Below are 25,657 nucleotides of genomic sequence, written 5' to 3' on the forward strand. Positions count from 1 at the left end.
GTAACTGTTTATAATGCATTAGATTTCCCAGCATAAATAAAGTTGAGCGTTTCAGTTACATACAATTATATTCATATTAATTTTGTATTTGGAGAGGTTAACATTATTTACCCTCATTAACTCAGGCAGGTCAAAAAGGTTGATGACCCCTATACGTTTTGGCGTAAAATATATTATATCAGGAATTTAGACCATCATACATATCTATACCTAACTGTAGACAGTATATTATTTGTTATTACTCTATAGAGAACTATTTCCAATCGAATTGCAACAGTAGTGGCAAGAAAGAGACGAACGTCTCTATCTAGAAGACTATAAGAATTAAAATTTTGTCTTAACACAGGTGCTTATTCGGTAACCCGCCCTGTGGAATGGGGGCGTTTGAAGAATTCCACCACGGTATCCCCTGCCTGTCGTAAGAGGCGACTAATAGGGGCCACGAAGGGGGTCGTCGGCGGGCAGCAGGGGGCTGTCCGCCCTAGTGCATTTTGTGCATCCTTGCACATTTTCGGTTGACCCCGGGATGGACGGCAGTGTGTAGTTGGCCTCATGCTGCCGTAGACGCCGAGGGCGTCCTTCGGTGCGTGGGGCTTCTGAGCCCCCATAGGAGACGGGCCGCAAGGCGGCACCGCGCAGGGGCGGCTGCGGACGAATACTTAGACACTTCCGTCAGAGGAAGCCCGCAGTCGTCCCTAATGCGCCGAAGAGGGCCACCGCGGAGTTTTAGCTGGTAGGCCGTGCATAGGTTAGTTGTACTCGGGTTAGGGACTCGGCCCGGCGGTCACCTGAAGGTCGTCATCAAATCCGGGCGGCTCAACGCCGGGCCGTAAGGCACGGTTACCCCAGCATAACCGCTCAGTCGCCCCCCACGAAGGCTGGGCGGTAGTAATAAGGGACTTTCTCCGCGAAACCAAAAAAAAAAAAAAAAAAAGGTGCTTATTCGGTGTATGTGTAATCGTCAGGGGTGAATTACGTACTTGATATACATACGATTTAGATTTTTCAAATAAAAATATTATTTGAATTTCGAGTACAAATTAGGGTTCATAAATAAAAGGCCGTAAAGTCAGCTAGACACATTGGCACAGGCCTAGTAATTGGTTCTGAATACCATTTAGGTACGGAACCCTAAAATGATTCACGGCCAAGATGTGACGTATCATAAATTGCGTGTTCAGTGCAAATTACCATCTCTGATATGCCAATCTTAAATGAAGCTTATTTATTTACATACAGGCCTGTCGTCAAGTGTTTTGGTGCCTTATCATCGATTTAAAGAAAGAAACATTGCACTACACAATTTCCTATGTGCCTCGATTTCAGAAAGAATGTTTTATCTACTAACTTATTGTGTTAATGCGTTAGATTCTTAAACCGGAAAATTTGTGTAAGTTTTATGTAGCAGTATGTGTCTCGTATAGAATTGTCTAGATGGAGTTTACATTATCAAAGTCTAAAGTAACATTACAGCAATCAGATTTTTAACATGTATACTGTATAGTACATATATTGTTCAGTATTTTGGATTAGCATTAGATAATAATACTAAATTATTATCACAGATATGGCTAATGGTATTATGACCGCAACACACACATCACCTTACATACAAATGATCGATGATGTTTTCCGAGCTGTTTGTTTTGATAGTATTGTGTATTTTATAGAAGACAACAGTTAATCCATTTTACAATACCTATTAATATGTTGTTTACGATCTCGTATATTAAAACCTACGTACCATTTTTTTTTTCATATTATTCGTATAATACCATAGTTCGTTTAACAAATGTAATCTTCAATTTTGTATACACGAATCACGAAGTAGTTCGAAAAAACTAGAATTTTTTATATGAATATATTCCAACAAATCGTTTTGAGACGGAAAAGAATAGTTTTGACGTTAGGAAATATTTTATTTCTCACATAATATGAAAAATAATATATTTTCTACTAGGCGTTGCCTCGCCTCTGTGAAAAAGGTCTTCCAAAGCCAAAGTTTGGGGGAAAATGACATTAATTATAATCAACCCAGACATATCAACACTATTCTTAAGTGCGTAGGCCTCTTTACGTATTGCTCAATGATAAAGAACAATACATATTTTTATTCGGTTTAACCAGAATTGGCATAACTAAGACATTAGACTTAAAGAGTACCCATTCTGAGGTCATAATCCAGTAGGCCATGATTACAATGTATTATAGACAGCACGGCATGCTCTGAACGCTATTACAATATTAAACCTTGAAAATATTCAATAAAAATTATCTTGCCAATTTTCCCATTAAGTTGGTCATGTTTCAGTAGTTGTCATAATGTTTGAAATACCTATTACGAAGAATAACACTACCTCGATAAATGTTTAATGTGAAAAGGTAGAGGCTTTTCTTGCTAACAATATAACACGAAAACACGAGGAAAATATGAAAAATGTATTTGCACGTATAAAAATGTAGATAAGTTAAGGAAGTAAATAATTAAATTCTTACCTTCGTCGTCCTTCCCTCCCATGCCGAGCACGAAGGCGCTTCTCAAGAGGTGACCCATTCTTCAAAAGTTGCTTACTATGCTGAATTTGTGCAAATCTGAAGTGTACTCTCTAACAAAAGTATCTATACTACATCTATTGATTAAAATGCAATAATCTAACGCCTACGCAACTAAAAAACGTAACAAAAAGAATCAAACAATAAAACCATAGATAACTATAAAGTTTACCGCGCTAGTCGGTCAACACGATAAAGGGCTACATCTCTGCTAAATAATAATCGAATACGCGCTTTCGTGTAGAAGAAAGCCAATCAATGTAGTTTGTATCGTCACCACTTCACAAATGATGTAAACTGAGCGCTAACCGAAATTATAGGTCGTGTTAGGAACGCGCACAGAGTAAACTGTGGAGTAGTCATCGCGCACGAAGATTGTGTGTTATTTTTTTATTGTGAATGATCTGATACTGTTATTTCAATTTTAAAAATAGAATTTCTTAAATATTTCTTTCGCGCCTAAGTTGACCTTTGTTTAGTTTAGTGTTTGATTATTACGATCTTACGCATGAGGTTTGATACATTGATATAAATAAAATAAAATATTATTAGTTGTATAAAGGGATCACAATCGCATGCAGAGTAAATGAGTAATAAAAAAAAAGAGAAATGTTGACTCCTCCATGATTTTTAATGTCCATTGTTGATTATAAACGCTAGTATGCTTATTTAGTTTCATGCTATGCTAATGAAGCGTGAGCTTATTTATTTTAAATAGAGAACCAAGTAAGCCATAAAAAATATTTTCGTGATAAAACATAAAAACAAAATATGATGATATATTTATAAGTCATTGCACTTATTTTCTACGTGAACTTTAAATAATATTATAAATAAAAAATAATATTTTACATAATCTTACCGTATAACGTCTCCATAGTAGTCATACGCTGGTGCGTAACTTGTTGACATAAGCAGGGGAACAATGAAGCTATCTGCTACTACGTTAGCACAGTCGAGAATAGCAGAGACGCGTGCAATCTCCGCCAGCGACTACCGAGTTCCTTGTATCCTCTCACTGTACTTCCTTATAACTGAAAACCTTCCTCGAGAAATGCTAATCAAATTGTTACTTCCAAATATTTTATAATTCGTTAAATAATATCGTTATCAATTTAGATCATGACTTTGTGTCTGACCTCACAGATAAGAATCTACAAGGGTACCATGGTAACTACAAAGTAATTTTAATGTCTTTGTTCGTGTACAAAATTTACAACACATAAAAGGAATTGCAATAACCTGAAAATGCTTGTAATAAAAAAAATCTTTTAAAATATAAAGCGTTGTTTATTGTTCGTAATTCGTAAGACCGGTTTTAGTCATAGTCAAATAAAATAATTTCTTGATTTTATAGTCGTGTAATTACCATAAATCACGTCCCTACATGATTCCATATCCCAGGTAATTATTCATTTGTTAATTGCTTGAAATCTAAGACTTCGTGAAGGCTGCAATTTCTCTATTTTACAAGGCATTGTGCAATTATATGACTAATAATGAGCAATTGTAGTGCAAGTAGTGCAAAATACAATATAATTTGTAAGATTATAATGATCGAGGAAAACGCTCGAGACATTATAATCAGTCTTAAAGGAATGTGTCCAGATACACGAGCAGGTATCTATTATCGTATTATATGTTGAGTACCATTGTTTTCAGAGGAATAATTTATGCTTTAGAATTCATTCAAGTACGTATTATCTGAGTACTCAGTCAATAGACAATTGGCATGAGCATAGCACGTGTTATCAAAACTAATAAGAGAAGAAAACTTTCCTTGACACTGATGGTTGCAGTTATCCAATATACATCCATGTTAAAATATAGAGGAAGCTTGATATTGCGTGAGATTTTTGGAGATTTAGACGACCGTTTCCTAAAATCTACTTATTTTCTACAAAAACGTATTCATCCGAATTTTTTATGGAATAATTTGTATGCACAAGAGATCAACTTACTAGTATGCATTCTTTCTCTAATTTAAAAGCAATTATTTCATATGAAATATTATTTAAATTTCGCTTATTACCCATAATAATCGATGACCTGTAGGTAAATAATTTTTACTTTCGTATTTTGGTAAAAATATTAGATTATTGTTCTGAGGTAAAAATATGCTAATTATTTTAGAGCGTTATCTTTTAAATAATACTAGTGGTCATCCGGTGGTCAAACTTCGAAATTCGAATTTCATATATTTCTAACACGTATTATACATTTTTTATGAAGTCTTCTATATAAATTTTATCTCTAAATCTTACACTCCATGCGCGCAATACACGGAAGTAAAATACTACTTGGATCTTAAAATTTTAATATGCCGTATTGGTCTAGATCTTATAACTAGGTACCTATGCATTAATGGAATAAATATCAAATGAATGTAAGAATTTGAAGAACAATAAACCAAGGAGACTTTAACTACATCAAAGGTATGAAAGCGTTCTAAAATTGGAATACCTAATAAAAATAATTATATCCATATTTTTAAACCAAAGTATTTAATATTGTCATTGCAAATAAAAGATCTATAAAAAACCTAAAGATTATTATCTATTGAGATATAAGGTTTCGACCTTGCTAAGTAGCCGAATTCTTAAGAGTTACAATATTTTGCTGTTTCATGCCTCGTCTTTTCTGAGTGTGTTGCTTTTGTGAACTGATATTTTTATCTAAACAGCTCTATTTATTTATAGGTGTATTCCATAACACAATCAAAATTCAAATATCTGGTTATTTACTTTATCGTTAAAAATAAATTAATTTCCATCCTGTAACACCTTGGGTTCGAAATATGTGTTTAGCGGAAAGTTAATTACCCGTGAAATGATGACAACCCCCAGAAGGCACAAACACCTTTCCGATAGAATTTGGGTCAATTTTCAACATCGGGCCTTTACGTATCCCCTTCTTGTTCATTCTATTTATATCCATGCCCGTCGTTGACTTAGTGGATAGATATTTAGACGTTAGGGTTTTTTTATCGACGGAAAAGTGGCCTTATTGTTCCTGATGGTAAGTATAACGAAACCTAAAAACAAGTTGACTGGCATGAGATAATTTATTTCCGGACGGTCGGCCAAATTATACCGGCCTGCTTATACATAGTTCAACCATATATTAATATCCATATTCCATGAAATTAAAACATTATGTATGTGTAGAGTTCATGCAATTAATAAATCGTCAGCCAAAGTCTTAGCTCGTTCAAATTCGTACGCCGCATACTTCATAGCTGAGGCCCTTCTAAGCAATCTAAGAAAGAAAAACATAAAATTTATGTGTGAATTCCACACATAATGTCTCGTTTAATATTGACTCCGTTAATGCAGATTAGTACCTATATGTTGTGTTCGGTTCTCTTTCGGAAAATTATACCTTTCGCAACTATTGCCCAGTGCCCACTGCCCCGTGTGAATGATACTTAGGTACACGTGTGAAAGGTACTTGTTAAGGAAACTGTAATGTATAGTTTAGGAACAAGATAGCTCTATAACCTTTTATAAATAAAAAAAACTTATTTCACATAAATCTGAGCTTTTTCTACAAACAGCAAGTAAATTTTAACTTACTAATATTATAAATACGAACGTTTGTGAACATTTATTGATGTTTGTAATTAAACGAATAAACAAATGAACGGATTTGAATGAAATTTGGCACTCGGCTCGATCATGTCCTGCTTTTATGCTAAAGCTACTTTTCATCCCGGCAATTTGCTAATGTTTTTTTTTATTTGATTTTTTAAATAGATGGCACTGGCGTCTTGCAGAGTTTTAGTGACATTAGTAACAGGAATGATCATTTTTGCGGTTTTCCAGTTAAAATATAAAAGGTAAAAAAGGTAAAAGGTAAAAAAAGGATTAGGTATTCGCGACTCTACACTTCTCTCCTCCGAGTTTAAAAGCCATAAAAAGGTATCAATAGCATTCTACTATTAAAAAAATATTAGAATCGAATCAGTAGTTACAGAGTACAGAGCTTATGTCCTATATTCAAAGTCACAAACATTATTCTTTATCCCTTTATAAATATACATATTGCAAGTAATGGAATTCATATGTTTCGCATTAGCCAATACTATAATACAACAAATGCTGTAACTATATTTCTCTTGTTTTTGGATTATTTAATAAGCCCCCATTTCAGATTTATTCGAGTCGGTGGAGAGCGAGCAATTACGCGAGTTGCCTCCCTCTTGTATACCCTCCTTAGTAGGTACAATTAATACAAGAAAATACGTTTTCGGTTGATTTCAGTATTTAACATTTGTTTGGGCAGCGTCGTCATAGCTACGTGCGACCTATCACATCTATACATAACCTTTATGTAAATTAAACGTGAAATGGCTAAATGTCAAGGTTATGTTTGTTTGCATAAGGTCTTGGCAAGAGCGATGGTGGAGCTAAAGTAGAGACGATTAAAAAATCAGTTCTTACAAGTATCACATTTTATAACGCGCTTTCTTTATGTTTTTCCACAGCGAAATCTAAGGTATCGCAAACCTGAGATTTAATTACAATGCTTCCCAAAAGATATATTACCTTCCATTTTTCATTGCGATTTTAGTATTTCGTATGAATAATGTCCGAATTATTAGAAATCTATACTATTATATAAAGCTGAAGAGTTTGTTTGTTTGTTTGTTTGAACGCGCTAATCTCAGAAACTACCGGTCCAAACCGAAAAATTCTTTTTGCGTTGGATAGCCCTTTGTTCGTGGAGTGCTATAGGCTATATATCATCACGCTATACCCAATAGGAGCGGAGCAGTCATGGCTAATCTCAGGAACTACCGGTCCAAACTGAAAAAATCTTTTTGCGTTGGATAGCCCTTTGTTCGTAGAGTGCTATAAGCTATATATCATCACGCTATATTCAATAGGAGCGGAGCAGTAATGGCTAATCTCAGGAACTACGGATTCGAACTGAAAAATTCTTTTTGTGTTGAATAGTCCTTTGTTTGTGAAGTGTTCAAAGTTATATATCAACACGCTATGACCAATAGGAGCGGAGCAGTAATGGCTAATCTCAGAAACTACCGGTTTCAACTGAAAAAATCGTTTTGTGTTGGATAGCCCTTTGTTCCTGGAGTGCTATAGGCTATATATCATCACGCTATGACCAACAGGAACGGAGCAGTAATGAAACATGTTGCAAAAACGGGGACAATTTATTAGTTTTGAGAGCTTCCGTTGCGTGCGCTGCGTAAACGGTTAAAGTTATGCAACAATGATGTATGACGGGATTGTTCCTCTTAAAAAGTTCTAAAAATATATTATAAAACAAAGTCCCCCGCTGCATCTGTCTGCCTGAACGTGTTAAACTCAAAAACTACTCAACGTATTAAGATGAAACTTGGTATGGAGACAGTTTGAGACCCTGAGAAGAACATAGGCTCCCGGGAAACTACTACTTTTATAACGGAAAACTTTAGCCTGAAAAACTTTATAACGTGGGCGGAGCCGCGGGCAAAAGCTAGTAATTTATATACCAGAACAACGTTTGTCGGGTCAGCTCGTATTTTATATTAACTATTATACTATTATTTAACTATACACGTCCAGCATCGCGTCAACGTCTCGCCCTGTCCGTTTCTGACGAAAGCATTAATAACTACCAATTATAGATACCTACAGGCTACACTTAGATAAGTAACTTCACGCCTTAATTCTCAAAGGAATAGGGGACCGTCCTGTGTTTGATTTTGTACATTATTCTATATGTAATGGTTAATAATACCAAAAAGAAACCCTTCTGCGAAAACTGCATTAAAATTGGTTAAAAAAAGAGCTAGTAATTCATATTTCAAATATTACTACGAGCCGAAGTGGGCGCGAAGTAGGGACATCGCTTCATCTCTTTCTTTCGCACGCGTCGTAATGCCCGATGACGTCACACGTGGGTATTGCGCCTCTTTTCTGTTTCTTGTTACTTACCCCTTCTACCGAAATTGAAAGACTTATAACTTGTTGATTTTTTACCGGATTTAAATAATTCTTTCTGTGTTATAATTTATATAATGTAAATATTTGATAATAATAAAGAACAAAAATGAGTCCGGTCCCCTATTGGTGACAACTAGTGCATCAAAAATTTCCATAAAATTAATGATAACTACAAATAGATATGACTAAAGTACACTCAATAAAACATACAAAACTCATAAAATACTCAATGTAAAACGGGGAAGCAGTAACGGGACTGAACAGTTTTATCTATAACCACTACGGCCACGTTTATTAGAACATTACGTATTTCTAATAAACACTACTTCTATGGAAGTGTCTACGTCATACTCAGAATTATCTACCTGGTTATATAATATAATGTATAATACAATTGATACACAGTGTACATAATGTATAATAAATATGATTAGGTAAATTAAATTTCGTCATGATGCCACAAAAACGTATCAAATTTTTAATCAATTTGAGTATTTGAGGAAATAGAAATATAAAACCATGTGTTACAACTTACAATAAAGAGTATATTATTAAACTCATATACAATAGAATTAAGTAGCGGTACCTTAGTAGGTATCGTAATTGCTTGATGCATTAAAATACATGTAACATATTCTACAAAATCTAGAACTATTAATTTGGATCATATTTTTTTTAAAATCTCATCATCTCGATTAACAATAGTTCTTATTCAGCAAATGATTACACTAGTTTACACGGTTTTCATACCCCGGCCGAAAGTTGTAATTATATTATTGATTTAGGTAGACTTATCCATAAAAAATAATTTAAAAAATCTATCACGTCTGGTTTAAGAAATATTTATACTTATACTTAACGGGAATACAGAACGTTATTATTAATACAAACAAAAATTAAAAATGATTAATTTTTGCCTTCTTTTCATAATTATTTGAATCAGTTTCTCTTATAAGGTACCAACATTAATCCCCTCACATGTTTTCATCCCAAAATTCTTGATGTCGTTCTTCAAAAACCTTTAAATCTTGGTGGAAAGGTTCCCCTTCTTCGTCACTCATACTTATGGAAGTACTCAGTTGTTTTCCCTGAAAACTATGGAGTTTTCAGGGAAAAAACTGACATGCAAGTGCAGAAAATGTAAAGATTCATTTGAAAACATGACATGTTTACTCCCATCTGTTGAAAATTTTCCAATAAAACGGCAACAATAGCTTTGCAATTTTTAGTTTTTTATTTCCCAAAAAATCTTTCACAACCATTTTGAATTACTTCTAAGTAGATTTTTAGGTAACAGATAAAAGCTTTCGAATGTAAAATGGGTTTAGTAACAGACGGAACTTCGGCATATATACTTTCTTTTATTTTTTTATTATATCCCAATGTCTCCGTAGCACAAAAGTAACAATCTTTCTCATGATTACTGGGTTCTTTCCATAGCATTGGTGAACCAAATAGAAGGTGAACGTTTTCTCCTGACCACCGGAGTAAAACTATTCTACAGCTTTTAAAAAACACATGAGGTGACAACTTTTTGTTTTGATTTGTTACAGGAAATCAAAAATAATGAAGATATGCACTTTTCAACGAAACTACAACGGATCTTCTCTTTTTTGAAGATATAAACTGTCCACACACATAACAAAAATGATTTGAACTTTGATAACACTTTCTATTCGACATTTTAAATCAAACCGAAACAAGAGAATTGTCGTTTGAAGCGAGCGAATAAACAATAAACTTTCGTCACCACGCTAGGTAGAAAAAACATTTGACTGCAGGAAGAAATTGTGACGTGATAGAATATTTCTTTTAGTTCTAAGAGAGGTAGATTAACACATTTACATACATTTCTTTCGGGGTATAAAAAAAAAAGTTAAATTTTGTAAACTGGTGTTATAATTAAAATTGACACCATTTTCTTTAAAAAAATGACTATTTTTTTTTTGGTTTCGTACCCCGCATTCAAGCCTGGGGGAAACTCGCGAATGGGATACTGGAATCCCCCGGCTTAGCGACTGCAGGATTCTGAAGGAAAGTTGGGAGGGGATAGCTGAGAAGGAAGTGTCGAGGAAGAGTAAGGAAGCCTCTAAGAATGGTAGGAGGGGAGAAGGCTAGGAAATGTTCGCGACCCCTTATAGGCATCACCGTGATTTATTTTTTCTGATAAAATAAGTTTTTAAATAAAATTTTTTGTGCCAAAAGCCGAGCTAGATAGAAAAAACCTTTCAATGTGTATGTATATAAAGTACCATGGGCGCCGCGCCGCCAAGATGATCTTTAGGGGGGTGCATCTGCATCTACATACTATAGTAGCATATTATTATTTTTTTTTATAAATATCGCGCGGGTATTTGTACATGCTAAACCATAATAAAACCTCTGTAGTCAATAGTTCCCACTGTCATTTAGTTATTTTTATTGCGATTTGTTCCGAACAGGGGTGCACTCCCTTGCATCCCCCTCCCAGCACCCATGCAAAATACATAGGTATATACAATTGTAATAATGGCGCTTTGATATATTTTTTCTGATAAAATAAGTTTCCTGTGTATTTACTTTTTTTTAATAATAATTTTTTTTGTGTGAATACAAAATACAGAGGTATATAAAATAGTAATATACATATTACAATCTTACTACAGAACACTGAATATGTAGTATTATGTAATATTACAATGACTACAAAATTACTTAACATTTGCTAATAGTTTATTTAAACATTTATTTACTCCACTATGTCACTCCCGACGAGACCAAACTCTGCAAATAAAAACGCTTCATCTGACGCGTTGAAATGTGGATCTAACTCCCATGAACTGACATATGTTTCTATCAGGAACTCATCTCTGCAATGGGCTACATTTTCTGCAAAAAAAGTAAAACCCTGCATACCAATATACAAATGCTTAACTATCTTTGTTTACAGAGGCTATTATTTATAAGAATGGTGTAGTGAGTGTAGTATGAATGATATACAACACGCATTTAACTCCATATCCATTTTTCGCCAAGTGTGTTCCATCCCACAATGTGATAGGGGGCTGGCCTATCGCAATATCGGGCACAGATTTCATAATCCGGGCTGATATTGAGCAGAAAAACCCAAATATCACTTTGCCCAACCCAAGATTCGAACCCAGGACCTCATAGCACTGCTGTACCGCGCATGAAGTATAACTATGCCACCAAGGCAGACTGATTGGCATGACATGATAAATGTATTAAAAAAGACTGAAAATAATTCACATCCATTTATATACCTGTAACAACTTGTTTGAGCCTATATTCCTTTAACAAAGATTTGTATATATTTTGTACGGTTTTTGAAATCTGAGTAGCTGACCAGGTAAAAATAACAGGTTGACTTTGTAGGCTGTAACTGTGCTAAAGCTTTGAGTTGATCATTCAAAATTGCAACACCTGCAACAGACATGCAAAAATATGATTCTGATTAAAAAAATATTTTCTTAGCCAAAATTTACAAAAAATGTAACATAATAAGTTAAACAAGCCTCGTTGTGGGGGAGCTGGTGTGCCTATTTTAATTTTACAATTTTGACACTGACTGTACTAACTTTAAACAGTAGCTTGTTATAACATATTTTAAAGTAACAATTAATTTATTTAATTACTACATAATGTTCCATTATCAAACAAAATCAAATTATGTAAATAGCGATCAAAAACCAAAATTTTAAACACATTTCAGAATTTTTAAGTTGTATAACTGAGTACAATGATCTATATATAAAAAATATGAATGAATATTATTACCATCAACTATATCTTTTAAGCTTTCTAAAATTTCAACCAAATTGTCCATAATGGGTTTTAATTGATGTGGATAGTAATCATTTTCACATTCATGCAACTTTACTGATGAAATAACTTTACAGAACTTGGTTCCTTTGTCTCTTAATTTCACCCAATTATTTAATAAACCGTGTAATTTAGAAACATGTGAAAACACAGTTTTGGAGATACCCGTCTGGTCTTTTATTGGTGTTGTGATTTCTGAAAAAGAGTAAATATATAATTGATTAATATCAATGTTTTTTAATGTATATATCACACAAAAAACGTATGAGGATTGCTGAAGGATTATAGTTTAATTGCATCGGGTTTACATAGGTACAAAAACAAGTGTGCTTACCTTTTGGCACAAAGTTATAATTATCAGCTTTTGGAGGTGTTTTAGACATCATATAAGACTAAGTAGATATATTTTGCAATTATTTAACATTTAGAATATCACACGTTTGTCGGTTTAGTCATTATCGTTGGCTGTAAATAAATTAGTAACTTTATATTAAAATATAAATTATGTTCGCCAACTGCAAATAAACATAAACTAAATTGTATATAGTTGAAGCAAATATGTTGAGCAAAGAGAATTATAATATATATGGAAAATGTTGATCTCCCATTTCTTAATTTCAATCATTAACTTAAAAAGTAAAACAAATTAACCTATATCATAATATTCTGTTTATAAAAAATAATAAATTTTAACCTACCTAACCAAATATGAAATTTGAAAATAGAACTCAGGTGTAGTGTTGTCAGATGAATGGCGGTCCGATTCGCGCTAAAATTCGTCACCAAGTAGCCTAAGATCGCCATAACACGTGTAAAAAAATAAATAAAAAAGGAACTACTTTTCCCAATTTATTTATATTAATCAATTATCAATCTATTTTTAAGGCGTTGGGTGAAGTGGAATGAGTCCTGACAGGCATGGCACTTGTTATCAGTGAGGCAAATTCCCAAAAATTTTTAGCACCTAAGCCAAAGCTTCCTTAAATTCGACTTTACTTGTTTGAAGGTATTCCTTCAAACGTAATTGAGAATATTATATCTAAAAGTCGTTAATTAAAATTAAGTCAAAATTTTCAATTAGGTAGTACACGAATTATCATATTAAACGAGATCAATGTACTACTTCTTTATTGTCTTGCGGCAACACTAGTCACTCAGAACTATTATTATCACTAGTTTATAATATTGACAGTTGACATTTGAAGGATGTAACAATTTGTGTCTGATTTTGTGGTTAGCGTTAAGTCCTTCAACTTTTTGTTTACTGTTGTTTTAGTTAATTATCGAAAATATATAAAAGTAATTACGTAGGTACTTGTAGTAAAAGCACTTTTAGTAAATTGATTAAAATTATCTGTATTTACTTTCTGCCGGAAATAAATTAACTGTGAGCATAACATTTTTAACGATGTCTGGACCAGTACAAGATGTTGTAGAAGAAGACGCAGCAGATTTACAGTTTCCTAAAGGTTCCAAAATTTATATTACTACATTATAAATGCAGACTGACATTTATGGAATTAATTAGGTTATTAAATTTTGTATTTCAAATTATTTGATAATAGCTATTGTATGTTATAGAATTTGAAAATGCTGAGACATTGCTGATCTCAGAAGTAGACATGTTATTGGAGCATAGGAAAGCGCAAAATGAATCAGCTGAAGAAGAACAAGAATTCTCAGAAGTGTTTATGAAGACACTCACATACACTAATATGTTTAAGAAATTCAAAAATAAAGAAACCATAGCCGCTGTTAGAAAGTAGGTGTTAATTTACAATACCATGGTTAATATTTAACACCCTGTCTGGATATTGATATGACTAATCTTTGCAATAGGTGCAATATTCTCTAAAAACATTCAGCTGGTGGAATTAACATACTGGTTGGTTCTATGAAATAACATATAGACTTTTATTTTTATTTTAGAAGACAATGGGTAATAAATTCCAAGTACTACTAGTAAAGAACATCTTCCTTAAAAATATTAATCTTTTTCATAAGCAAATGTAATTGTTATTGATATAGATAATGTTGAAACCATTAAAAAGAAATAATAATAGATTTTTGTTAGATTACTCTTAATATTTTTTTATTACAGTATTTGAAAGTAATGTTGCTATTATAAACCCATAAATTTTTTCATTTTTTCAGTCTATTACAATCAAAGAAACTGCATAAGTTTGAAGTTGCAAGTTTAGCAAACCTTTGTCCAGAAACGCCAGAAGAAGCCAAGGCCTTAATACCATCGTTAGAAGGCAGATTTGAGGATGAAGAACTAAGAATTTTACTAGATGATATACAAACAAAACGTAGTTTACAATATTAAAATCCTTTACAGACATATTTACTACTTAATCCTTGTAAAATTTTATGACTGAATAAAATGTATTTAAAACTCACAAAAAGTATATTCATCTATCCATTGGAATAATTATTTTTTAAATATTACCCTAAAACATATCTTACTTTTCTTTAAGACATTCATTTGTGTATTACCTTACAATAATGTATAAAAATACATATTGGCAAAAGCCAACACTATATTTTATTAAGTATTGAATCTTATTTGTCAAAATATCATATTTCCATATCTATACTGTTATATAAAGCTGAAGAGTTTGTTTGTTTGTTTGTTTGTTTGAACGCGCTAATCTAAGGAACTACCAGTCCAAACTGAAAAATTCTTTTTGCGTTGGATAGCCCTTTGTTCGTGGAGTACTATAGGCTATATATCATCACGCCATACCCAATAGGAGCGGAGCAGTAATGGCTAATCTCAGGAACTACCGGTCCACACTGAAAAAATCTTTTTGCGTTGGATAGCCCTTTGTTCGTGGAGTGCTATAGGATATATATCATCACGCTATGCCCAATAGGAGCGGAGCAGTAATGACTAATCTCGGGAACTACCGATTCGAACTGAAAAAATATTTTTGCGTTGGATAGCCCTTTGTTCGTGGAGTGCTATAGGCTATATATCATTACGCTATACCCAATAGGAGCGGAGCAGTAATGGCTAATCTCAGGAACTACCGGTCCAAACTGAAAAAAATCTTTTTGCGTTGGATAGCCCTTTGTTCGTGGAGTGCTATAGGCTATATATCATCACGCTATGACCAATAGGAGCGGAGCAGTAATGGCTAATCTCAGGAACTACCGATTCGAACTGAAAAATTATTTTTGCGTTGGATAGCCCTTTGTTCGTGGAGTGCAATAGGCTATATATCATCACGCTATGACCAATAGGAGCGGAGCAGTAATGAAACATGTTGCAAAAACGGGGACAATTTATTAGTTTTGAGAGCTTCCGTTGCGTGCGCTGCGTAAACGGTTAAAGTTATGCAACAATGACGTATGACGGGATTGTTCCTCTTAAAAAGTTCTAAAAATATATTATAAAACAAAGTCCCCCGCTGCATCTGTCTGCCTGAACGTGTTAAACTCAAAAACTACCTAACGTATTAAGATGAAATTTGGTATGGAGACAGTTTGAGACTTTAGGAAGAACATAGGCTCCCGGGAAACTACTACTTTTATAACGAAAAACTTTAGCTTGAAAAACTTTATAACGCGGGCGGAGCCGCGGGCAAAAGCTAGTATATAATAATTCCCTTGGATACGCTTATTATCCAGTGAAAGTATGGCATAATTCAATAAAAATCCAAAGTGTCATAATCATCGAGTCATAATCTTATGTAGTAAGTTTATATATTATGCTTTGTTTGGTAAGATTTGACATAAATAATGAGGATTTTGTATCTTATTTAAGCTTTTTGAAAAGTCAATGGGTTTCTGTAGTATTATAATACTCTTTGTCTAAGGGCTTCTCGTAACAAAATGATGAATAACTCGTAACACAGTGCCAGTTTTGTTATAATAATATTTATGTAGCATCAATGGGACAGAAAAATAATTCTTGGAGATGCATTTTTAGCTGCGCCAATGAACTGACCTCTTAGAAGATATATATTTGTTTAAATAACCACTAAACATGATTGATATTGTGGTCAGTTTTCATCTTTCAATAAGCTAGTCCAATATATCTCACATTTCTAGAAAATAATTGGAATAGTTTTTGCTGGCAGTATCAGAACAATAACAAAAGCACATCACGCATTTATCCCCGAAGGGGTAGCAGAAGCGCAACCAGTGCACGCACTTTTCGTCAAGTGTGTTCCGTCCCATAATATGATAAGAGGCGTGGTTATCGCCTTATCGGGCACAACTTCCAGACTCCCAGCTGATACTCAGCAGAATTGCCCGCCCTGGGATTTCAACCCAAGACCGCACACGCAATGCCACCGAGGCAGTCTGGCAGCATCACCCAAGTATAATTCCATTTTTGGGACAAATAAATGATTAAAACTCTTAAATACTATTGTGCTTATCTATGATTAAAGAATGATTTGTTAGCTTTAAATCTTAGGGGTATAATTAAAGCAATAAAATAAAAGTCCCTGATTAAATCAGTCTGTATATTGGATATGTCTGCAATACAGCAAGATACATTACAGTGAAAACAGATTAAAGTGATAAAATATTGGAAACAAAAATAGTAATTAGAATTTCTTTTCTGAAACAAAACTATAATAAAACCATTATCTTATTATTACTTAAAGTAGATATTCATATTGATGTTAATTAATGCCTCTAACTAAACAAGCCCTTTGTTTAGCACTGCGTGTAAAAAAACTAAATGAATTTTTTTATCAATAAACCTCAACAATTTTAGATAACTAAAACTCAACAATCGTTCGATAATTTTTCTTATTTTCTAATTTTGTCTCCTAAACATTATTCATTAACAAAATGCCGAACAAAAGGCTTGCTTAAATTATAAACTTATCTCAATGGGCACTTTTGGTTTAGTTTTAATGTTAGTATTTAATCTAATATCATAATAATTAAAATAAAAACTTATCGTCCATCTAAAAAGCAAACTTTAAAATAATATAACCATCTATAAAAAGAAGTATCAAATCTAAGGTTCTAGCCAAGATACTTTTATGATACACCATCATCTCGCTTCTACCCTGAACATAGAAAAATATCTTTATGTACTTTATTAAACATTTATGGTTCCCAGATAAAGACGCGGAGACAGTTACTCGGACGCGCTCTCGAGTACTTTTGGTGAATAGTCCTCACATCTTTATTTAGGAGCCTCGTCAGCGTCCCAGTGGTTTACAAATTAAAAATAGCAAGGGGACCGTTTTATAGCACACATTTATTAACAGCTAATAATTTTCGGTCACATCACTAAAACTTACTAAACCTTAAATTAGGTAACGATATTTCGGATAGGCTAATATAAATCCTACAATACAACCTGGACCTGTGACGTAACTCTAACATTATTAGTAAAGCATTATATTGTTTTGAATTTGAACAGTAGGGGAATCTATTAGCGACATGGAAGCTGTTAGGAAGCGACGCAAAATAACCACCAAGCTCATGTTACTGCACAAATGTGAGCTCTTAACTAAGAGAAGAATGAAGCAAACTAACACGTTTCCATTAGAGGCATGAAAGTACATGAAACAATCACATTATCTTCAAAAATAGAGTACCTAACGGTTTGCTCGAGTAATTATTCGACATTACAGCTATATTGCACTTATTTCAGAAACATTTCACACAGAAATCCGGATTTTAAATACTGGCTCGGTTTTTCTTCCATGCTAATGTTTTTGCACAATATCTTCGATTATTATTACTAATAATGAACCTGAAATCATTGATGACCTTTGGGTGGCATTTATACAACACATTATTTAAGATGTATACAAGAAATGCTTTTATCTTTGTCAGCAGTGGGCTATGGATCCGATCTGTCACTAGGTGATCCGACGTCATCAGACATCGTCCGGCACAAGTGCGTACAGCGTACTGCGTACTACGTAAAACCAACGAACGCACCTACAACACCCTGCTGTCTAGTCACAAGTCAGTCCTGTTACTGTACATACTTACATTCACTATGCAGCACCTTCGTTACCACTTCACAACTCGTGGATACTGTTCACTTTGTGCGACATGCTCACAACATGTCCTAACCCTCGCGTTGTTACTCAGACAGCACTAGCGGTCGCCAGTATCAGAAGTTGTCAAGCTACGATCAACACTCGGTTTCGATCGATTCACTTACATTATCATCACATTCTTTTATTGAATAATCAATAGGTACTAATTTGCATCAGCAACTGGAAATATTACAATCACTAAGTTAACATTTTCAAATTCGGCGTATTATCATAAGTGTGGCTCTTCATAAAAATTTTGATTTGAGCAATGATAAGATTAAATACTATATTATAATATTCCAAACGTGAGCCATCCAAAATATATATTTGCCGTCGAAATTTACAAAAGGTTAAAAAATAATTGCGTATGTCCAAAAGCAGATCTAACTATGATTATATGTAAGTTGTCAACATACTACATTATCAGTCTCGATGATAAAAATGCATTTTGGCCAAAATGAGAGATCCAACCCGCGTTTACCATCCTTCCATAAACAAATGATACAAAATCATATGCTCATGTACCCGATACAGATACTGACCAACTTAGCAGAAACAAAATGAGTGTTTCGTAAATAAACACTATGATACTAAATTTTATTTCGATTGTTAGAAGATAAAACAATAATCATGACCAGGCACTTCATACAAATACACTACACTACGTAACACATAAAGTCAAGATACCTGTATCAAAGTATGAGTAAAGTTTAAAAAATTCAGTCTATTTTCATACATTTTCTTTCATCAAGTCCCACAATTTAAAGCTCTGCATTAGAAAATCGTTCTACCGACCGATGATATCCTTCACCGTTATATGGTGCTCTGGCCCTTTGAGTTTGGTCCGAAGTCATAAATATTCAATCGTTCAAAGAAACACAACTTATTTTGAGAAACAAAATTCCATTACCATTACACTATAACATTTTAAAAATTATATGTTTGCAACATGTAGTTATGTATGTACACAATTTTAATTATATACATGAGATCAAATATATATCCAGTCATGTCGTCGAATCGGCTGGAGTAGTGAGTGCTTGTAACAACTAAATTATAAAATAAAAGGGTACCTTAGTTGTAACCTACTGTTTTACAATAATATCGGGACAAAATAGTGCTTACTCGTACTCCACAATATTTTTCATTGTTTGGTTCATTATTTTATCTAACTCTCTGATAAAATCACTTTGGTTGTTTGTCAATACATGTTGAATTCAGCAAAATAATTGCAAGTCTAATATGAATTTTATATTGAGACATATTTTATCATCTCACTCATTTGATAGAATTGACAGATATCCAATACTTTCAGTATCAAGGGACATTTATTAATTTTCTCCATTTTAAAATATTATGTTTAAACAATATTATTGTCATAACAGATAAAATGTGAGGGATGACCTATGTTTTTCATAACAAATGTTAAAACAGAAATGTATGAATATAATTATGGGATCCCCATATTATGTGTCAAGTGATTAATTATTGTATCAATAAAACTAAAATAGTAGACTGTGACATGTTGTTTACCCAGTGGGTTAGTACGCATAGCATTGATACAACATCAACTAAATGCCAAAAAAAATACAAAATCCTATCATGTCACAAAAACAATGCCATAATATGCCATTTAAACCATTTAAGATTGTACATTATTGCGTTTATTTCGGTGCTTGTAAATTGTAGGGATAATATTGGCGCGTATAAAAATGCGTTAAATACTTTTCGCAACCAATCATGGCCGTTAATGTACAAAATGCTTTGGACGAAAGAAGTGTATTTATTTTTAGATGCCAAAATCATCTCTACAGTGTACGTCACACCGGTCACAACTACGTAGATATTTTACGCAACATTATACCTCGGGAAAGTATAGAGCGGGGTCGAATCAGTGTGATGTGGAGGCGGTGGCGGTGGCGGGCGGCGAGGGCGGCGGCGCGGGCTGCAGCGGCTGGAACGCCGAGCCCAGCGACGGCCGCAACGTGAACCCCGCCACGGCCGGCTTCATCACCGACACCGGCTCCGTGTATGCGCCCTCGCCAGCTTTCAAATTCACCTAGAATAACATTTTTGCTTATGAGTAAGGCAATTATATAGTAGCGAAACCATTTTGCCTCATCAGTAATACACGAGCAAACTAGAGTATGGTTACAAACAAAAAAAATATAAATTAAAATTTGACGTCGCACAGTACTAAATAATTAAAAAAGTTAAGACTAGTGTCACATTGGCAAAGAAAACAAGTTAAATTTGAAGCTTACTTTTTCACAACCATCTGGAGGTTCGCGCGCTAAGAAACGATTAATTTGCGGCGAAGTTCCAAGTTTAGATCCATCGAGATCAGGGGATGAACACACACTGCCACCTGGAAAATGTGATTGCAAATATATACTAACTGCCCTAAATCAAGTAATAAATAAAGCAAAAGAAAACAAAAGCCTACATTTACTATTCAACTTATTAAGTAAAAATTGATTAAATTATTCCAATCTACACTCAATCAAAAAATCATTGAAGCGAATATGCAAATTAAAAAATGTATGAAACTCCATGCTTGTGGATATTCAAATCATTCAGTGTTCAGTGCAAAAATATCTATGGTACATTGCGAGGGGGATCTGTTACTAAAAGCTGGTAGTTTGTGTATAGACCTGCTGCAAGTAGCTCTGCAGAACCATCACTGGAGAGTGACCCTCGGGATGATGGATCTATTCCCATAATTTATTATAATGTAGTTTAAATCAAATAATATCATTTTCCATTTAAACATACATTTTAATTTATTTTTGTACAGGAACATCATTCACAACAAGTATAATTGCAATAAGAAAAACATATATGCCTCATTCAAGAAAAACAATTATTGTATAGTGTGAATTTTTTGAATGTTTATACAGTTTTTATAAAGATTATAATTGACCATGTTAAACGAAGTCATTTTAGTCCATGAGTAATGGAAAGTAAGCATTAGAATATCATGTACCTGAAGAATGCGCAGTGTGACTAAGATCATGCGGAGTTTGTGTATTGACAGAACGTCTTAGAAGCTCGGCGAGAGGCGCGCGATGACCTTCTGGTGTTACCTGAAATATTACAAATAATATAATGTATCAAACATTTCATGTACGATTTTTTTTTCAGCTATAAAATGTACTTTACAAGTATGTATTTAATATAATATGATATGGAAATAGAGATAGATATTTATGGCAAGTCATCTCTTTTAAAGAATAAATAAACTGAAGAGTAATAAAAGCGTGGAAACATTTCTGGTCAATGAAAACCAGACTGAGGAACCTTCTATACTCTCTTACAGTTTAAAGAAAACTCTTTAGCTCCTGCATACTACAAACGGGAGCGGTATCTGATCAAACTTCTTATTTGTTGTTAAAGAAGTATGGAAAGAAGTATATTGGATTGTAGGAACCTGGGTAAAGAACCCGCAACAAACTGTAGGATTGTCAAGGAGAATCAAAAAGGGACCGAGGAAAATATCGTTTATTTGAGAAGGCCTTCAGTCAAAAGGGAGACAACCGCAGAGGAAAACAAAATGAATGAAAATACGATTATTCGATAAAGCCTTTGGTCAAAAGGCAGAGGGAGACAAAATCTACTCTTTTTTTGGTAAATAAAGGCTTTTGAAATTTAAATGCTAATGTCGATATGAAAGAACTACACTGTACATATTTAGACTTAAAAATATAAATAATACTTAAAAATACTTAAAGACTTAAAATACAAATATAAATAATAACTGTATTACTTTGTCTCTTAGTCGGTCGAGATGTGGTGTTTGAGTGCCACTGGCTTGATTTAAAACAAGTCTCTCTATCTCTTGGTTGAGGCCCTCTACAGACGAACGTGCAGCTCGTAATGGTGCACTGCCACTGCCGAAGCGGGACCCTAAAAAAAATAACAAAATATGTATAAAACATGTATAAAAAAATATATGGAAATAGATATAGAGTATTAAAATGTTAGTGACATAAAAATATATAGAAAAATATGAGGTATTAAGTTTTAAATCATCAAAAATTCACACCCAAACTATATCATCACAATATTGGTAAAAAAAAATTGCTGAAGTGTGTATTACTACGACTCACCTCACACCGTGACAAATGATTGCTCTATCTAGCCATTTTGGATAATGGAACATTTAAATAGTAATATTATATGGGCTTTAAAATATAAATAATATTTATCATTGCAAAGGATAATCATTAATTTATAACAAGTCACACAAAATTGCCAATACTCACATAGAGTAGAGCTCATAGTGTGGGCTGAGTAATCTCCAGATGCCAATGGTTTGTGTGGTCTCTGCAAGCGGCTGCGTAGAAAGCGATCTAGTTTATCGTCTTCAGAGCCTCGTGATGAGCGCCCAGACGTCCCGCCACCTTCGTCAGTCTATTTAAAACATAATCATATTTACTGCTTTGTAAACACAGGACTGAAAAAAGGGTATTTGTTTGGTAAGGGATTGCTCATATATATTATTAATTATTTTAACACTCAAAGTGCTTTCAACACATAATTATTGTCTTTATAAAAATATTTATTACTTTCGGATTTCTTATAAGATTCCACAAGGAGCTATGTAACCCTTATCCATCAAAAGAGAATATAATATTTCTAGCAAATGGGGCTCTAGGTAATAAAGTATTTATATAGGACAAGTTTTAACATAAATTTAGTTATAGATAAACATACAGCCCGTTGTTGAAAATTAATAGTTGAACAAAATTTTCTACTAAATTGGTCTATTAAATAATTCACAAAATTATGTTTTTACACCATAATATTATGCACCCTACAACCTTACTACATGTTAAAAACACAAAAATAATATTACATAAAAAATACTATCATAAATACAGCAATATGATAGTATGTACTTTGTCCTTCATGATATACATATACACATAGCTGTAACTGAACCTGCTGATATCAATGTAAACTGCAATCAGTTGTGAAAAACATAATAATGTGGCAAACATACTTGTGTAGACTTATCAACTTGCAATTGGCCCGCATGGAGATAATAATCCCTAGATGACTGTCCTTTGTGGTATAGCGTGTCGAGTGATGCCGTACGCCTGATCACACTTGCACCAAACCTTCCCTTGCCTGTAAATAATTATAAAATGTATGGTAACCAGTTTGATATTTTAATTTTTCATGGTTAATTTAGGTAATAATTAGTACTGTACTAAAAATGAAAAAAATATTGCACAAACTGCACTGAATCCTATTTACTGGAGCATTTTAACACCTGTTTTTTTAGGTAATACAAGCTAAAAGGATTTGGCTATTACTATGTAACATTAGTTATAAAAGAAAAGTATTAGTTGTTATGCTTTTAAACAACTACATTAAAAGGAAATTAATTTTGGAATAGCCATAGTTATATTGACATTTAATGTGAGATGCTAAGTAACTCATCTGTTTACTTATTGTATTTATACAATATATACTTTTGTGAAATAAATAAACTTGAAATTTGAAATCATGCGTAATAATGTTAAAACAAAACAGAGATCACAGTTACATTCATTTAAATAACTGAAATTTTGTTTTTATAATCACAATTTTATAAATACCCTCCATATAGGTAAAAAAATATGATAAGTCACTGTATACAAATGTGAGGTTCAATATAACTTTTAATATGTAAAAGCAGTGGCCTCCAATATTATTAAAGAATTATACTTCTCCAAACTTTTTAAAAAAGAATGGCGAATTTATGTATTTATGGCATTGGTTACTATTCTTTCGTTATTAATGGGATAAAAATATATTAATCCTCTAAGATTCTTATTGCAAAACAAAAATACTTTGATAGATATGTGCATGTTGGGTTACAAATTATACTTTAAGCAGTCAAACATTTAAATGTTAGGCTAACTGGCGTAATAAGTTTTGTTTATACTAGCCTTTATAGTTGACGGCTCCAGGGCTCCTCTGGCCAGACAGAGCGTGATCAGGTGATATCCTTCGCCACAGGTTGGGACTGTTGCTCGCGTTCTTCTTGTGGCCGCCACTCTGCTTCATCACCGACGACACCGGCAGCGTCGCCCGCATCGGGCCCTGCTTGCCCACGGGACAATCCGACTGTTTCCTCACACGGCCCGACATCTTCACCTGCTGTCGCCGGCCCGTCGCTAAACTTTTCCGTACCGACACCAAAATTTACACTCAAATACCACTGCACGAGAAAAATACTCAGTTTACTCGCGGACGCTGTACACACTCTTTGTGGTGGGAGTTTTTTAGATCCCGAAAAATTACATTCCCACTTTAAGCATAACACTTGTTATTATGCAAACGGACTACTTACACTTCAGAAAAATCTTCTGACACGTATAACGAGTGCACTTAATTTCCAACAACCACTTATTACATAAAAACAGAATTACAAAGCGAACAAGTCACATTTTTTCTGCACAATGGATGAATGAAGCTGACAGTGACAAGAGACATCGCGCCATTAGTTATTCTCTTTCTACTACACAAAGAGCCATGTTGATAACCTTCTAGCATTTATTTAAAATCAAATACAACTTAAATAATTAAATTAACGAGCTAATAACGATACCTACTGAATATTTTTTCAGCTATTCACGAGCATTGCAATTAACAGCTGATTACTCCGCCATGTCAACGGAATTGTCTATGGTCGTTGTGTGTGGGCGATAGAAATGTTTGCGCGTTCCCATAAATTAAATGTATTTTTTTATAAGTTTCTATACTGATTTAAAATTTATTTGAATGTTTAACATTGGCGTTACCAAAACTGTTTAGTTTAAGATGTATTTTAAAATAAAAATCACCGTCCATACATAAACAAACAAAGTTGTTTTTGGTCTACAACCCACAGATTGTCATTGTTCAGAGTCACCAAACACACAGACTTGGTCTCAGAACCTGTCATTGTTGGTGGTGTCATTGGTGCCAAGCTCAGAGTGCCAAGCAAAGAGAATTATAATATATATGGCGCCAAGCTTGGTGAAAACTAGTGATGATCGCATATCGATTTATAACTCATGATGTTATTTCATCGATTGAGATGCCTTTTCAGAAGTGAAATTGTGATTTCTATATTGATGATCTATCAACCCACCAGCTTAGCCAGTCTAAACCTAAAATTGGCAACTTATATTTTTTTAAATATTGACCTGTAATCTTGTATATAAATTTTAAATCCTTTGCTTTTACGCATTATGCACATTCATTGATTATACAAGTGATCAATTATATAGTAATGAAAAACCATACCATATTTTTTTATTATGTGCTGTT

General features: G+C 33.6%; 2 protein-coding genes and 1 pseudogene across 4 annotated transcripts; 1 reads left to right on the forward strand and 2 right to left on the reverse strand.

Annotated features, from left to right (window-relative positions):
• Positions 1–11,232: 11,232 nt before the first annotated feature.
• On the reverse strand, positions 11,233–13,234 carry LOC119189295 (annotated as a pseudogene).
• Positions 13,235–13,512: 278 nt separating this feature from the next.
• LOC115456079 (DNA-directed RNA polymerase II subunit Rpb4) lies at positions 13,513–14,749 on the forward strand. The gene is made up of 3 exons (XM_030184949.2): positions 13,513–13,795; positions 13,908–14,088; positions 14,481–14,749. The coding sequence occupies exons 1-3, from the start codon at positions 13,735–13,737 to the stop codon at positions 14,653–14,655; spliced, it is 417 nt and encodes a 138-aa protein (XP_030040809.1). The 5' UTR covers positions 13,513–13,734; the 3' UTR covers positions 14,656–14,749.
• Positions 14,750–16,790: 2,041 nt separating this feature from the next.
• Positions 16,791–25,038, reverse strand: LOC115456081 (protein FAM117B). 3 transcript variants are annotated; one of them, XM_037438583.1, is made up of 8 exons: positions 24,958–25,038; positions 24,292–24,563; positions 23,358–23,485; positions 22,618–22,765; positions 22,119–22,258; positions 21,339–21,438; positions 20,617–20,720; positions 16,791–20,411 (listed from the first exon to the last, which is right to left on the reverse strand). In XM_037438583.1, exons 2-8 carry the CDS (start codon positions 24,491–24,493, stop codon positions 20,244–20,246), a joined length of 990 nt encoding a protein of 329 aa, XP_037294480.1. In that variant the 5' UTR covers positions 24,494–24,563; positions 24,958–25,038; the 3' UTR covers positions 16,791–20,243. The 3 variants fall into 3 exon arrangements, with proteins under 3 accessions (XP_037294480.1, XP_037294481.1, XP_030040814.1); XM_037438584.1 differs by having other exon boundaries at positions 24,292–24,524; positions 24,958–25,024; XM_030184954.2 differs by having other exon boundaries at positions 24,292–25,035.
• Between the last annotated feature and the right edge of the window lie 619 nt (positions 25,039–25,657).

The sequence above is a fragment of the Manduca sexta genome, chromosome 14, assembly GCF_014839805.1.
Source record: "Manduca sexta isolate Smith_Timp_Sample1 chromosome 14, JHU_Msex_v1.0, whole genome shotgun sequence".
NCBI classification, from domain to species: domain Eukaryota; kingdom Metazoa; phylum Arthropoda; class Insecta; order Lepidoptera; family Sphingidae; genus Manduca; species Manduca sexta.